The sequence below is a fragment of the Thermomyces dupontii genome (assembly GCF_041956625.1).
Source record: "Thermomyces dupontii strain NRRL 2155 unplaced genomic scaffold VTN31scaffold_11, whole genome shotgun sequence".
Taxonomy (NCBI): domain Eukaryota; kingdom Fungi; phylum Ascomycota; class Eurotiomycetes; order Eurotiales; family Trichocomaceae; genus Thermomyces; species Thermomyces dupontii.
The window spans coordinates 425,112-440,524 of NW_027192317.1; the positions used below are offsets into that span (position 1 = coordinate 425,112).

General features: G+C 52.9%; 7 protein-coding genes across 7 annotated transcripts; 3 read left to right on the plus strand and 4 right to left on the minus strand.

Moving 5' to 3' along the window:
- Positions 1-1,624: 1,624 nt before the first annotated feature.
- Positions 1,625-3,547, minus strand: VTN31DRAFT_2231 (uncharacterized protein; the record flags this gene model as incomplete). The annotated part of the gene is made up of 4 exons (XM_069402377.1): positions 1,625-1,664; positions 1,716-1,973; positions 2,031-2,807; positions 2,859-3,547. The coding sequence occupies 4 exons, from the start codon at positions 3,545-3,547 to the stop codon at positions 1,625-1,627; spliced, it is 1,764 nt and encodes a 587-aa protein (XP_069257327.1).
- Positions 3,548-5,559: 2,012 nt separating this feature from the next.
- Positions 5,560-6,072, minus strand: VTN31DRAFT_2232 (uncharacterized protein; the record flags this gene model as incomplete). Its single annotated transcript, XM_069402378.1, has 1 exon — positions 5,560-6,072. The coding sequence occupies one exon, from the start codon at positions 6,070-6,072 to the stop codon at positions 5,560-5,562; it is 513 nt and encodes a 170-aa protein (XP_069257328.1).
- Positions 6,073-6,501: 429 nt separating this feature from the next.
- Positions 6,502-7,059, plus strand: VTN31DRAFT_2233 (uncharacterized protein; the record flags this gene model as incomplete). Its single annotated transcript, XM_069402379.1, has 1 exon — positions 6,502-7,059. One exon carries the CDS (start codon positions 6,502-6,504, stop codon positions 7,057-7,059), a length of 558 nt encoding a protein of 185 aa, XP_069257329.1.
- A 1,105-nt stretch (positions 7,060-8,164) lies between these two features.
- VTN31DRAFT_2234 (uncharacterized protein) lies at positions 8,165-9,222 on the plus strand (the record flags this gene model as incomplete). The annotated part of the gene is made up of 2 exons (XM_069402380.1): positions 8,165-8,178; positions 8,238-9,222. The coding sequence occupies 2 exons, from the start codon at positions 8,165-8,167 to the stop codon at positions 9,220-9,222; spliced, it is 999 nt and encodes a 332-aa protein (XP_069257330.1).
- A 418-nt stretch (positions 9,223-9,640) lies between these two features.
- VTN31DRAFT_2235 (calmodulin) lies at positions 9,641-10,427 on the minus strand (the record flags this gene model as incomplete). The annotated part of the gene is made up of 6 exons (XM_069402381.1): positions 9,641-9,675; positions 9,741-9,953; positions 10,020-10,145; positions 10,202-10,217; positions 10,278-10,334; positions 10,425-10,427. 6 exons carry the CDS (start codon positions 10,425-10,427, stop codon positions 9,641-9,643), a joined length of 450 nt encoding a protein of 149 aa, XP_069257331.1.
- Positions 10,428-11,503: 1,076 nt separating this feature from the next.
- On the plus strand, positions 11,504-12,909 carry VTN31DRAFT_2236 (uncharacterized protein; the record flags this gene model as incomplete). The annotated part of the gene is made up of 4 exons (XM_069402382.1): positions 11,504-11,526; positions 11,590-12,122; positions 12,184-12,530; positions 12,583-12,909. 4 exons carry the CDS (start codon positions 11,504-11,506, stop codon positions 12,907-12,909), a joined length of 1,230 nt encoding a protein of 409 aa, XP_069257332.1.
- A 345-nt stretch (positions 12,910-13,254) lies between these two features.
- VTN31DRAFT_2237 (uncharacterized protein) lies at positions 13,255-14,733 on the minus strand (the record flags this gene model as incomplete). The annotated part of the gene is made up of 5 exons (XM_069402383.1): positions 13,255-14,126; positions 14,177-14,318; positions 14,372-14,430; positions 14,486-14,577; positions 14,636-14,733. The coding sequence occupies 5 exons, from the start codon at positions 14,731-14,733 to the stop codon at positions 13,255-13,257; spliced, it is 1,263 nt and encodes a 420-aa protein (XP_069257333.1).
- Positions 14,734-15,413: the final 680 nt, after the last annotated feature.

Here is a 15,413-nt window from a genome sequence, read left to right on the forward strand (position 1 = left end):
CCGATGGGCTGGGAAGCCGAGAACAACGGAGCGACGAATGGCGGTGGACACTGTGACTGGATAAGGCAGGATTGACAAGGCATGTAGAACGGCCGCCTGGATGATAGAAAAGTTGGGAGTTTTAACAATCTGGGCGCAACGGATCACGTTGTTAAGGAGAAGGGCAGACGTGGGCAGACCACGAAAAAACGTCAAACCCGCGCGAAATCCCGGCAAAAGAGTCGGCTTTGATTAAGCCTTTGGTTTAAATTTCAAGGTGTTGTGTATTGTGACCGTATCGCGATGCGGATTACGGAATTCGGCGGTGCTTGTCTGGCAATTCCGATCAGATAGTCTTCTTGCCAGCGTGGTCTTTTTCCCAGCAGAGGTTCACCAAGTCGCGTTATCGGTGCGTCATGGACCCATTAATATATCATGTCATCTGCTCCACAATCCACATATCAGGCCATGTCGGCTTGGACCAGCCGGCGAGCCGCTCTCGTGCACCTTGGAAGACGGCGATCTGCAAGATTCGATCATACCACTCTTTGGTGATCCTGGATGACCAAATGATCGATGATGTGTGCTGAAGCACCGACTTGATCTCCCAACCGCTCGTAAGATACAGCATTCGTACATACAAAGTAATTACCATACATGGCTTACCGGGAAACCGAAAGTGGTGGCAGTGGGGCCACATGCACACCAATCTAATCAGATGGATCTGATAATCTGCTCCAGAAAGTTTCGAAACAACAACCTTAATTCATGAACTTACCGTAATTTTCCTACAATATGTTTTCTCCACGGCGGGAGAGTAACGGCAACGGGCTAAATATGGAAGGCGTTTGAGAGCTGCGCGAATCCTTTGACAGCTCTTTGGGAGGTGAAGATGAGCTGCTCTCTCTGGGTGGCGCTGGCCATTTAGCAGATCCATTCTCCAATCAGGTGGCGATCGTCGATCAGATAATTCTGTTGCTGTCTGGGATCTGGGGATGGACAGTGATTCCTTACTTAGGCTACGGAGGAAGAAGAGCCCCGAGCGCTGTCGAGGATGATATGATTTCAAACACAACGTCAGGTGTCACTTTTTGATCCGAGATCGCTCCAGGCATCTTTGAAGTACTACCAGCGACGTTGTCAGGCTCCGTTGATGCACGACAGGAACGGAGTACTCGCATCTCGACGCTATCTCGTTGACCTTCACAATGACATTGGGAAACTATCTATATGCTTGTGCAGCAATTGGATAAAGGTTCCTCGGATGAGAACCTTGTAGTCGTCAAAGTTCTCCTGACGAATTCCTAGCCTGCCTTCGAGTGGTCCTGGTGCCAACTGATCTTGTGACTCTCCAGAAGAGGGCTAACCCGCACGTAAACGAGAATCCAAGCCGTTTGATGCTCACCGGATGTGAATTACAAATTCGAGACTCAGTGCACAGCTGGGCAGATTCCTAATACATCTCGCCCTCCGCGTCAAATATTCTGAGACATCTGAAGGGCACCGAAATGTATTTCCAGGGGTCAATCTACCTATCTTCGATCTAGACCGATAATATCACAAATTTATGCATCGACCATCCTGTCCGGCAGGCGGTGTTGACAATGTGTCGACGTCAGAACAGAATGTCTTGATCTACGGCCGTTTATGCGGCAGATCGTCGAAGGGGATGTGCCTCAGTATTGCTGCGACAGTTAGCCAGGAGAACGACAGGTCGCACAAGAAGGGAAACATACAACACATAGTCATCCAGACTGATCAGATCTGGCTCCGAGAAGATCAAATAGAAATACTTGAGCGTCTCTGCGAGCCAGAAACTCTCCATCTTGTCGATCATTTTCGAATTGGTAAAGCGGACGTCGGCAACGCTGGCATGAGCAATCTTCGTTCGGCACATCTTTTCAATGGCCGTAAACATCCGCCACGCCGCGTCCTGCAGGGTTTTGTCCCCGGTAATTCGATACATTATGAAGACCGACTCGATGGCTTCCGGTCTGTGAAGGACAAGTCAGTGACGCGAAAAGAGGAACAAAGCAGACGGCAACACTCACCGCAGAATATATCGGCCGTCGGGAACCGAAGTGATCCCAGGTGGCAGCCCCCGCGACTCGGCGATCTGTCGCGCCGATTCATCCGGATCCTCTACGTCGTCATCTTGATCGTTGGCCCTGCGTACCGCAGCCAGCCATGCCTTCTCATCCCATGGACAAATTTCCATGTCTGCACACTTCACCACATGAAAAATCTCGGGCATCAGACCAGTCGGCGTCAAATCATAGGCCCAGATGCAGCCATCGACTAGCTTGCGAGCAATTGATAGCTCGTCCGGGCGATTGAACATTTTCGCCGCAATGGCCATTGTTCCGCCCAGGAAACAAGTCAAGTGCTGCGCCTCCGGCTCAAACCCTGCATACCGCACATTGCCGGCGAACAGGACGTCTTCCCCATTCTCAGTCATGGGACGAAAGAGGAGACGGTCTTTGATCGCCTTCATGGCAGCCTCCCACATTCGCCGATACTGCTTTGTCGACCCATTCAACAGCAAATGCTCCTTGGGCAGATATTCGTACGTCGAGTCCGCCATGCCGCCCACGGTGAAGCGTTTGTCCGTGAAGAGAAGTTTCTCGGCGTTGACCGCCACGGGCCACAAGCCAGGAATGGCAGTCTGCATTTGCGCTTCCTCGAGATTGTTCGTCACCCGCTGAATCGCGTCGAAATACTTGGGATCGCCCGTCAATTGAGTCAATCGGGTGAACTCCAAAGACAGGGAGCCGAGTTCGGCCAATAACGTGGTGGACTGGGCTTTCTGCGCATGTCCGACAACGTACCTGCGGTCTCGGTTAGGTCGGTTTATGGCAGCGTCAGATCTGTGGGCTTACGCTCTCCAATCCCATCTAGCCATCTGCATCCTGTTCGGAGTGTCGAACGCGGCGTACATAAATTCCCCGACTTCCACCGCCTTTTTCAGCAACACGGGGTATTTCCCGTCGGTCAAGTCATGGGCGGCCAACAGACCCCCAAGATATCGGATGTTTGTCTCGAATACATTGATGTATTGCGTCTCAGTCGTGTGGAAATCAATCTGCTCGACCACTTCCAGTGCCTTTTCGAACTCGTCCGTCAATCCCATGATCAGCAACGAGTCCAGGCTGTCCACCAAAGTCGCTGCCCAGCCGCCGAAAGGGTTATCGTATTTCCCAGTGATTGGAGTGACCTCATCTTTGCCCCAAGCGTGCTGCTTGTAACCCTCCCAGGCGTGTAGAAAAGCCTCTTTTACCGCCTTTCGTCTCTCTAGCCGCCGAGATCTATCCACGGTGCGTTCTTTGGGAAAATCATATTGGATTTGCGGTATCTTCTCCGTTGTGTCCGTCGGTATCGGGATATACGACTTGACGGGGTACTTCTCCGGTCGCTTTGTCCAACGTAGCTCTACATTGGGGTCAAACAAGGGTCTCTGAACAGCAGCGTTGGAAGGCGCAAGGGATCGAAGCGTGCAAGACGTGATGTAGATGAGTAAGGACAAGATGATAGCGGGAACTGTAACTTTCTTGTTGCGCAGGAGACCCATGTTGGTCGAAGCAGTGATCAACCGGGGTGGTCGATACGACTTGTGCGAGTCATCGAGGTTCGATCAATGAATGACGCATCGAGCGGCCCGTTCGGATTACTATCCAACGCCGGAGTATACAGATCGTCGTGCAATGAAAGAAATTCACCGAGCGACTTCCCGAATTGCTGGATGAACGTGGAACGACATTGGGGTAGGAAAGATGGAATCGATACAAGGATCTTCACAAGATCATACCGCAAGGCCGGTTGATCTCGGCTTTTTTGATCCCAAGGTCCCTGGATCTGTGTGCAAGGAGGCCAATAGTACCTTTTGGCTTGATGAAGCTCTCCGACTGAGATTCTTGTAAGGTAATTCCTCTCGCAAGGATTCTGTCTCCAAAGAACTGGAATTTGATATGAGTGCCGTCTTGGTACTGTAGTAGTACTCTGTTCAACATGAGTTCATGCACATCAGGGATGTTACTGCTTAGCTTCGGTACCAAAACATACAACAATGGAGTTTTGGTCTCACAAAATGCACTACTATTGGATTATTTCAATGAGGCCCAGCTACGATTGGATGAAATGTGGTGTTTGAAACTGAAAGTGGATCCAAGACATTAAATTGAACTCTCAAATCACAACCCTGCTTGTAACTTGAAAGTAACCTAATCTGCACCCCATAGTTCACACCAACTACTACTAGTAGAGAGTACTCCGTACACACTTCAAAACATTGCGTTATTGTCGACCTGCGAGCTTGGATGTGCAATAGAGTTGGCATGTCAAACTTCGCTAACACGCCTTCGCAGTTCTCCAGTTCCGCAGCCGCTATCGGCCTGTGCTGTCTCAAAGGAATGAGAACTGTGGGCCATGCGAGCTCCAAACATACAAGCGTCGACCTTAAAAGGAACGCCGACAGTACGAAGACTGCCTCTACACCAGGACGAACCGATGACTACGAGTGTAACTGAGAAGGGCACACTCAACGGAGCTATCATTGCCCGTCTTATGGAGTCGGAAACTACTTACCATTACTTCCGAACTCCAGAAGCTCGGGAACTGAGGGTTCAAAGAATATACTATCTGATCGAACTTCTCCGTTTCCGTCGCCCTCACGCGCTTCTTCGATTCCATCCTTGTTAGCGTCGCTATCAGCACCTCTGTACCTGAACTCATACCTTGCGCGCCAACACCCCGCACCAGATGCTGCGCAGGAGCTCACATCGCGCAGCATCGATCTGCAACGGCCCCGTCGTCCATGAACTTTACAATAAATGTGTTGAGCTTTGCCACTTCCCTGCGGCTTGGAAAGTTGCAGAAGTGTCATGCTGCTGCCAAGAGGGGGAAAAGAGATAAATCCTCACCACGCTCATGGCGCCCTGTAGCACTCCTCTCAGTCCTAGGCAAGAGGGTAGAACGCATACTGGCGCGTAGGATTGCGTCGACTGCCCTTGCCTCGGCCCTCGGGTGTACTGGGTCTGCAAAAGTGCGGAGACACCCTGAGACGGTCCGCAATGGACCTGGTAGCCTCTTTCACGCATGATGTCGAACTGGCACCAGCACGGAGACAAGAAGTGACCATGGTCACCATGGACGTCCTCGGTGCCTTCGATGCGGTATGGTACGACGGCGGCGTCTACTACAGCGCATGGTTAATCAAGGTTGGCCCAAGCCGCTGGTTCGGCTGATCGGTAGCTTCCTGTCTGACCGGCGGGTTCGCGTTCGCCTGGAGAACCCGGGTGACGGGAGACCTATCCAGTACGACGCGGCACCCCACAAAGGTCGCGACTATCTCCAGTCTAGTTCCTACTATACCTGTCGGAGCTGCTGCAAAGGGACTCGACTGGCCTCTTTGGCTACGCAGATGATATTTGCTTATATAGAGCCAGCGACTTCCTTCGCATCAACTGCGAGCTCCTTGCAAAGGACATTCGCAGTATCCTGAGTCGGGTCGGAGGGACGAAAATCAGGTGGCCTTTGCACCCGACAAAGTTTAAAAGAATCATGACGAGAACCCTCCTTTAGTAGTCAACAACCAGTTGACAATAACCCATCACGGCCACTCCTGGCCAAGCACAGCCGGCCCTCCGCTGGCTGGGGGTGTTTTTCGACAGAAAGCTGACGTGGAAGAGGCATGTTACAGAACGGGCGGCTAAAGCCTACGCTGTGGCACGACACATCAAGGACATCGCTCGCACTGCCCGAGGGCCCCCCGCGGCAGACCTGCGGAATGCCACGATCACGAATGTCATACCTAGCGTTTTGTACGGTACGGAAGCGTGGTACGAAGGTTCCAAGAAGGCGAACGGCGTCAGTACTCAACAGGGCTGGCATCCGAAAGTGATTGAGAGAACCCTCGCCCTCGCCGTCCGCGGGGTTCTTCCCGTATATCGAACAACCCCCACCGCCGCTCTCTTTCGGGACGCGGGCCTCCGTCGGCCGAAGTTGCTCTGGAGAAGGCGAACTTACCCGGCTAACATGCTCCTGCGGGACGAGCAAAAGCCCCGAACATCTTGTGCTGTGTCGCCGAACGAGACGCATCTTCAGACAATGGCCCCGACGCCCAGCACGGCCACCATCCTCTAGCTCTGAGGTAGTCGAATACTTGGGGAGCTTACCACCCAAAGATTTTGAGCGACTACTACAAACTACTACGGGCTTCTATAAGGACGTATGCCCTCCCTGAGTCTGTGCATTGAAACGCGCACTCTGTTAGGTGCCCCTCACAGGCTGGCCCACTGCCCACGCCTAACCCTCGACAACACTCATTCATCTCCTCTGCAACGGCCTCGGGACTGACCTTAGCTAATCTTTGGGCATTTGACACAGTTCACAAGTTGCCACACAGGCAAGAGGCACCGCACCTGCGGGCGGCCGTATGCCGGGACGACTGCACCTGATGGAATCGCGTATGCTCGAGGTGCCTCACGGGACGGAGAAGATAATGTATCATAGTATAGCATTCTGATCATGGACATAGGCTCTCTTTACTGGCGAGGCACGCTACCATGCCCCACGGGAGGTTTAGGGCTCGTCAAGGGTAACCATCCATTCATCCATCCATCGGGTTTGTTGGCCCCTCTCCACGAGGATCACCAGGGCCGCAACTTCACCAACGTCTTATATATGGCGTGGATTCACTACAGCACATTCTTTCCTCAACGGCCCAGGAGGTACAGAGATTGTGAGCGGAAAACATATTGTTCTCTGTGTGGCTTCAACTGGAATGGCAACTCTGCTTCTGCCAGGTGGACGAACCGCTCACAAAAGATGCGGGATCTCCCTACTCACAGAAGAACCCGTCTGTCAGGCCAGTCATGGATCCAATCTCTTCAATTTACCGTGAGAGACAGGACTCGATCATCTGGGATGAAACGCCCATCATGCATAGGCTGCACGGCAGTTGGAAGTGTCGCGAGTCTTCGTCGCGGTGTTATTGTGCCCGGACTTGAAGGAGCTGTGTTGGGTGATCAAAATTACATTCTTGTGCAGGTATGTAATTTTTTTCACTTTTTTGTGGCTGAGTGATCCGTGACTCCTCGTCTCAGCCCGAAGGCTATAAGACTATCATCGAACTACCGAACCCTGGTACATACGGGAAAGTTCTCAAATTGAGTTCCTTCTGGGATCACCAGGACGGTGCCACGCTCTGGTGTCTTCTTCCTCCCCGACGTAGGAAACCACGCGCATGATGAAACCTTTCAGCTGCCGGACCGGCACTGGCGCCGCTGTTCCAAGGAAAACGGCCCAATGTGTATCTACGCGACCACGGCCAAGGTATGGATCAACTTCTGAAAGGAACCTCCATAACGTCGATCTGATTGTGCCATACTCAAACAATCCGAGATGGGTGAACACACTCATCCCTCCACTGGGTCGTCATTGAGAGGTCAGACTTGAGCCCTCTTTTTCTGGGTTAACAGAATAGGACCAAAAAGCCTCGCTCCCATCTGGCATATAAGATCCTCGGGAAAGCCGTATATCTACCGTGGTGACACTGAAGGTTATCGTAGACGACTAACAACAGTGGTTGGCATGAAGAGAAAAGAGAGTGCGAGGGTTAAGTAAGCACAAGGCCTGTTGGTTCAATCACAAAAGTTAGGGTAGCCTAATCAATCACCTGACCATGCTAGTAAGGTGCTATTCCAAAATAGGCTATAGTAGTGTACAATTACTCGTATGTGCTTATTCCTTGCCAGGACTAGCTTGGATTTTGTGTCTCAAGCTTTGAATGCTTCTTTCTTGCAGCTCGATGCGGTCGGGATTAATTGTTCGAAGCTAGGCAGGCCATGGCTCAGCATTGCAATCTTTCTCCATGACATTAGCTGTCGAGACATTTGTTCAGAACGACATTGGCTTGATCAAAGCCATCTCTGCCACTAAAGCTTTCCAGGACCTCTACAACAACAGCGGAGGTTCCTTGAGACGATGTCGCGGCGCATTTGTCCAGTAAAACCAGTACTCTCGACATAGTCACGCGGTACCGAGTAATAGAGCGTGCCCACGACTGAGATTGTTAGACTTTATCGAGTCGGTGCCTCATTGTCGACGAAGACTGCACCATTACGAACGAAGCGCGCGGCTCCGCACTTGTCCACTCCTTTCAAGCGCAAGGCTCAGACGTATATGGAAGATGCCAGTTACAGGGTAATAACTCTACTCGATCACTTCCGATTGCTGCAGGGGCTAAAAGAGTTCTTTCCAAGGGTGTTCTTCATTCCCTCCGGCCCGAACACACCTAGCGGACTGGGGCCGTTAACGGAACGGCTCCGAGCCGCATACGGCGACGAAGTCGTCCACGTTGGCCGCTGGGGTCTCGAGCACAAACTCCTCCGTGACACGCCGTCCTGCTTGCCCGCATCCGTCCCCGGCGCGTCATCGATCCCACGCTTCGTGCACTTCCTCACCATGTCGCACTATCCAAAGCTCACCTTTGTCTACGCGTCCGAGGACATCTCTGAGGCCCACCCCGCGACCACCCCGTCTGGTATGGTCATGCGCGCCATGTCCAACGCTGCAGCCGGCGAGCTCTTCAAGCACCTGGCCCGCGCATGCGAGCCGATCTGGTGCCACCGACATACCCACGCCGTTATGGCCGGTCAGGTGTTCGACGTCGGCGACTTCCGCGTCCGGATCGGCGAGGTGCGGCAGACGGCTCCCGTGGCGCGTCAGCGTGGTGCCGTCGTCGAGATCGAGTGGCGCGGTCCGTCCCTTATCACGTCCCCCGCGTCCGCCGCGTATGTCGACCCGGACCAGGAACCGCCATATATCCCCACCCATGCCGAGATCTCGTCCGAGCAGACCCTCACCGCGCACATGATCCGCCAATTTTGGTCGCGGCTCGGCCTCGGTGTTGTCACGGCGGACCAACAAAGTGCTGCTGCTGGGGGTGGCGGCGCGAGCAGTAATAGTAATAGTAGCAGTGGCGTCCGCGAGTCCATGCTCGTGTCGGACCTTGGCCGTGAGCTCAATCTGCGACTTGAGCAGCGAAGACAGCCCGGTTGGCGGGATCGTGAGGTGCGGCGGCGAAAGAAGCGACTGGAATCAATTGCGTTGGTGAATAGTTGGGGAGGAGGAGGAGGCGGAGCAGCGACTGGAGGGGTGCCCGGGGATGTCGCGGAGGAGGATGTTGATGCCATAGGGCCAGATTTGGCACGGCAGTATATGGAGATTTTTAGATTTACTCGATAGAATGTGGCTGTGTAATGATTATCATTGGTGTTGGTGGACTCTGGCTACTAGGATACCAATCAAGAACCTGCTAAATACCGCGTATATGTCGTGAATATAAGCAAGGGACGATAGGATTATCATTCCAATGTGAATTGGCGTTGTGATCCTGACCTCCACCTTGTCTTTGACACACTTGCATCGACTCGAAAGAAAGGGGAAAAAATAAAAAAAAAAGAAAATTAACAAGCAGAATCACAAAACAATCCGAGTGGACGCAAATCAAAATCAACAACAACGGCCTGAACACCAGTTCCGAACACTCGCGTTGAGGAGGACCATGGCCGCCCTCTGATTTTGCCCGCTCCCAGCATGCGAATCAAATCACGAACGAAAGACCATGGGAGGCCTCTTCCCATTTTGTTTCTCTTTGAACACTTTACTTCTGCATCATGAGCTGAACGAATTCGTTATCTGAACAGTGACGGTGTTAGGTGCATCCGAGAAAGTCGCCGTGGAAGGAAGAAGGAAAGGCTTACAGTCGATCCGGCCGTCGCCGTCCTGGTCCGCCTCTCGGATCATTTCGTCGACTTCATCGTCAGTGAGTTTCTCACCGATGGAGGTCATGACGTGGCGCAGCTCGGCGGCGGAGATGAAGCCGTTGTTGTCACGGTCAAACACCTTGAAGGCCTCACGGATCTCCTCCTCCGAATCGGTGTCCTTCATCTTCCGGGCCATCATGGTCAGGAACTCTGCCGATGGTCAGTCAGCACTGTTCCCTTCGTCGAAGATGAAAAATACGGAACACGGCGGCGTACCTGGGAAGTCGATCGTGCCGTTGCTGTCGGCGTCCACCTCGTTGATCATGTCCTGGAGTTCCGACTCTGACGGGTTCTGGCCAAGAGAGCGCATGACGGTGCCGAGCTCCTTGGTGGTGATTTGGCCTGTTGACCCCCTGGGATCAGCGCATTGATCGGGTTGTCTCCAGCGATTGCCTTACCGTCGCCATCTTTGTCCTGTACTCCGACAACGTGGGTTAGCTTGACCAAGCACTCTTATTACCGGACTGCACTTACAAAAAGAGAGAAGGCCTCCTTGTACTCGGAAACTTGCTCCTCGGTCAACGACTCGGCCTACAAACGGGATCGTCGTCAGCAGTGTTCAGCCCCGCGGAGTGGGGGGTGGTTGGAAGAGGAAACCACAGCTAGACGGAGGGAACGTACCATGGTGGTGGATTGGGAATGAAAGACAGAATCCGAATCAGAGACTCAGAGAATGAAAGGACAGATCAGCACGCAAAAGGGGGACAGAGGAGATGTAGCAACACGGTGGGAGATCAACAACGGGAGATGTTGAGGCAAAAAGACGGTGGAGAGATGCGGCGTGGAGGGTGATTCACTGATTGGAGGAGGAGATTGATGCCTCAAATTCCAGGCAGAATTAGGTTTGGCTCTGTTTAATGTTGATTCCATCACCGTCCCAGGTTATCTTGGGGAAATGAGGAAGAGAGGGTCGAGATCTAGACTGAGCGAGGCTGGAATTAGCCTCCGCCTCGTTGCTGTTGTTCCGAGATGGGCCTGTTTCGCTGGCTTGTTGGACCCTGTATAGAAGTCCTCCATACGCCCCATGTAGCAGGCAGATACAATTTACGGAGTACTTGTACACCTTTTAATAGACCCTGGAAGATGCCCACACTCCTCTCAGGCACCGAATCCATGTCTTTTCGTATTTTTGATCGGCACTTTTGGCCATGACTTTGTTTGTTTCAAGGCATTTTATCTCGAGATGCTGAAGTGCCTAGAGCAGAATGCCCTACTGTACGGAGTATACTACTCCATGCCTCTTGAGCGATATGAAGAGCATCAGACCAGCTCATGTCACGATACTGTCAATGCGGATCCAACAGCCCGAATACTCCAGCGCTGTTCAAAGTCCCCATTTCCTCTCCCTCCTGATGATCAGACCAGGTAATGTACGTGGTATGAGCTGAAGGAGGGCAGATTCATGTCGATGGAGCCTCCGACCTCAACGCCGGCAACGACGCGCGCTAAACCAAAAACGGAATAAGCAACTCCATCACAGGCCCATGCCAGCAAGGCTCCCAAGGAGGCATCAATAATAAACCTCGGTGTTGTGCATTCGCAGCTTTTTGTGAGCCTTCCAGTGCCGGCCTCTCTGTGGTCTCTCGGAAAGTCGGAATCGCTCGAATTATCAGTCGGACAGAGTTTGGCAGCCAAATGATGCGGTGATTACGCTCCGCCTTGCAGTCAGCAAGTTCCATATACTAAGTAGCTCTGCCTCCATGTGGCGCGATCGAACGAACTTGTACATTTCTCGACTTATCCACAAACGATTCGGACGAGCCGGAGCTAAGAAAGAGAATTCTAGGTACATTTCCTACCGGCAATCGTTCGCCCACCATCCGACGAAGAAGCCGCGATACTTTGGATCGGCTGGCCCCCATGGCTCGGCGCTTTCGGAGGAGCGCCGCGGGCTGATCGCCGGCGCGGATGGCGGCGGCTTCGAGGACGACGGCGACGCCGTCATCGAGATGGACCTGCTGCCGCCGCGCTGGGTCGACGTGCAGGAGGAAGTCACGGAGACGTTGGCGGAGATTGCGCAAAAGGCCAGCCGGCTCGAGAAGCTGCACCAGAAACATGTGCTGCCGGGGTTCGGCGACGAGGCAGCCCGCCGCGAAGACGAACGGATGATCGAGCAGTTGACGCAGCACATCACGCGTGGGTTCCATTCGTGCCAGGACGCGATCCGTAAGATTGACGGCATGGTCCGCGAGAGCAAGCAGCTGGGCAACGTGAGCAAGAGCGATGAGACGATGGCGCGGAATATCCAGATCTCCCTCGCGGCGAGGGTGCAGGAGGCTAGTTCGCGGTTTCGGAAAAAGCAGAGCACGTATCTTAAAAGTACGCTGTCTCTATCCTTGTTCGCTGTTGCATGGATTTGTGTCTAATGCGTTGTTATTAGAACTCCGGGAGCTCGAGGGCCTTTCCTCGCCCTTTGAGCGATCTGCAACTCCCGTCACCCAGAATCCTTACACAGATCCTTCTCTGATGGAGTCCGACGCCGACAAGTCCTTCTCCCAGTCCACCATCCAACAAACCAACCAGAAGCTCCTCAGCACAAACGATGCCGCGATCTTGCAGCGTGAGCGGGAGATCAATGACATCGCCAAGGGCATCATCGAGCTCTCCGACATCTTCCGGGAGCTGCAGACCATGATCATCGATCAGGGCACAATGCTCGACCGGATCGACTACAATGTCGAGCGCATGGCCACGGACGTTAAGGCCGCTGATTCGGAGCTCAAGGTGGTGCGTTGAATCTCCTCCTCTCACTCTTTTGCAGCTCCTGACAACTTCATAGGCGACAAACTACCAACGAAGAACAACAAAACGCAAAATCATCATCCTTCTCCTGCTGATCATCTTCGGTCTGATTGTCCTCCTCATCTTAAAGCCGAAACGACATTCCTCATCACAACCAGCTTCCGAACCGGCTCCGGCAGAGCCAGGGCCAAAGCCACCAGAAGTCAACGCTCCTCCTCCGCCTTCAAATCATCATTTTCATCGACGGCGGAGGGGACTCTCGTCCACATTATCATCATCATCAACAACAACGGAGAGATCGACGGTATTTCGATCCCTAGAGGGGATCGAGTTATGGGATGATCGTAGTATACGGCTGCGATAGTCCCTTGTTTCGTTTACTACCCATAATCCCTTGATTTTGGTCAGAGGATTCCTTTCGTTCGTGTATATACTTTTTTTGAATTGACGATGCACCCTTTTTTCATCCTTGGGACCAAAAGTGGGTGAAATTGTCCATTTCCTACCATGACCCTAGGATCCTGTCCAGGTACGATTGTAGTAGACATCAGTGCTGCATGCTAATACATGAAGAGAGAAAACATCATGACCCCGATATTCAAATACTCCGTACTCGTACATAAGAAGATTCCCATGCATTTCATAGCCGAGTCAAACTGTCCCAGAATATCATAGAAGAAACTCCAAAGTGGCGATGGGATACGACGGGTCACTCCCCTTCCTGCTTCAGCAGTTCGGCTACATCTGCGTCCAGCTCACCGGTGGCGTACTGCGCATACTCCTCGTCGCCATGCGCAACCTTGCGTCTCTTTGCGGACCCACCGGCGGCGACACCGTTCGACGAGCTATCCGTAGGGGCCGGGGGCGACGCCATCGTCGTCGAGAGACCCGGTAACCCGCCGCCCTCGAGAACCGGCGAGTCCGGCTCGAGTGAAAACGGCTGCGGCGCGGACGGAGGAGCGGAAGCGGGCACGGTCTCCGCCGGAGCTGACGCGGTTGTGATTGTCGTCGGCTCGGCCTTGGGAGAGCCCACCGGCGTCAATGACTCCACGGGCGGGGGTGTCAGGGCTTCGACCTGCGGCCGGCTTGCCTCGGCACCTTCAGCTTGCGCGTTGTACTGGGTATCCTCCGCAGCCAGGCCCTGCATGATGGCAAACTCGACGTCACGCTTCTTTGTCTCGGTTTCCGCTTTTCGTTCTGCGAGCTGCGCGACGAGCGAGCGTTCCTTGTCCAATGCGGCGCGATTTTCATTGAGCATTTTTTCCAAAGCATCGACGAGGGCCTGCCGCGATTTGATGACCTCGGACACCGAATTCTCTGCATTGGCCAGCGACTTGAGCAGTTGCGTCAGACGTGCAGCATGCACTGGAGGTGTCGGGGCGGGCGTGTTTGGATCATTCATCCGGTCGTACTCTGCATTCGCCGTCGTCACTGCTGTGGTCGACGAAACCGAGGCCTTGGTGAGAGCGGTTTGGAGAGGCACAAGGGGCTGCAGCTCTGTTGGAACCGTCCCGGATGAGCCGGAAAACAGCGAACCTCCTAGCAGCGGCTTTTTCCCTGACGATCGGTTCTTGTCCAGCTCTACAGTGCGTTAGCCAGCAACCCAATATTTCCAGAAATAGCTTGCATACCCTCGATCCGAGCCTCAATAACTCTCTGGATCGGTTGCTCGAAAATCATTCGCTGTCGCCATACTTCTACGACCCGTCGTAGCTTTTGTTGGATTTCATTCGACGCTCCTTTGTATGCGATAGCCATTGCCTCCGCAATGATCTGCTTTTCTTAGCAACCGGCCACCTGGACTCCCTCTGGGATCTGATCCATACTGGAGAGAACGCGTTTAGAAAGTCATCTTTTCGCCGCGCTTTAGATTGCTGCGCGACCTCTGAACAACCCGTCAGTCTTTTATCCAACCTCATGTCTCACGGACTGAATCGCACCGTTTGCCAGGTAGATCAGGTTGAGCCTCTTGTTCGAGGGCGATTCCCGCAGCTTCTCAAACCACAGCTGCACTGTCCGCTCCGCGTGGCGTCTACAGTGAGAGGGAGAACATTAGAACACGGCTTTGGCCCTGCCAGTTCCAGACTCACCGATGGAACATGACCCATTGCGCCACGGTCACAATTCCCTCCTGGGTTTCGTTGAGCGCGGACAGCTTCGCGCGTACCGCATCAGCCGTGTACGCCATGGTTGTTGAGGTGGCAATCAGCAAGTGCGCTGGTCCTACGAGTGGTGAATTTGCGCGACTCCGATGATCCTTGTCACGATAATATGATTGCTCGATTCCACGATGCGGATTGTAGTGACTACGCTGGCTGCAGATAAAGCCTTGGAGAGGCCTGTTGTTGAGTCGAAGTAGTTGAAACACTCACCGCCGAAGGAATGGGACTTGATACAGTAAGTAATAACTTAATACGAGTACTCCGTACTCCGTACTGTAAGGCAGTGTATATGTGACTACCAGCACCAGCCACTCAGCAGTTCTCCAGTGTTAAATTTCTTGCAGGAAAAGTCCTGATCACGTGGTCGCACCTTTCCTAATATGGTTACAGATATATCTACCAATACCTGATCCGGAAGGCTCCCATGGGCTTGGCAATATTTTCTTGCAAAGAAATTGCAAAAACTTATTTTATTTTCTTGCAATTTCCGCAACGAGATTTTCTTTCCGGAAATTTAACACCCCTACTCGGTCTTATTTGCGTGATCATTACGGAGTACTCCGTATTGAAATTTCAATACTCCTTTCACCTACCCGTCCGTAACAGACTCCCAGTTATCACCTGAACAACAGAACAGTGATGCCAGCTGTTTGCAGACCATACTATTTTGAACTTCAACATCCAAATCCTGATTTCTCTTAAAATC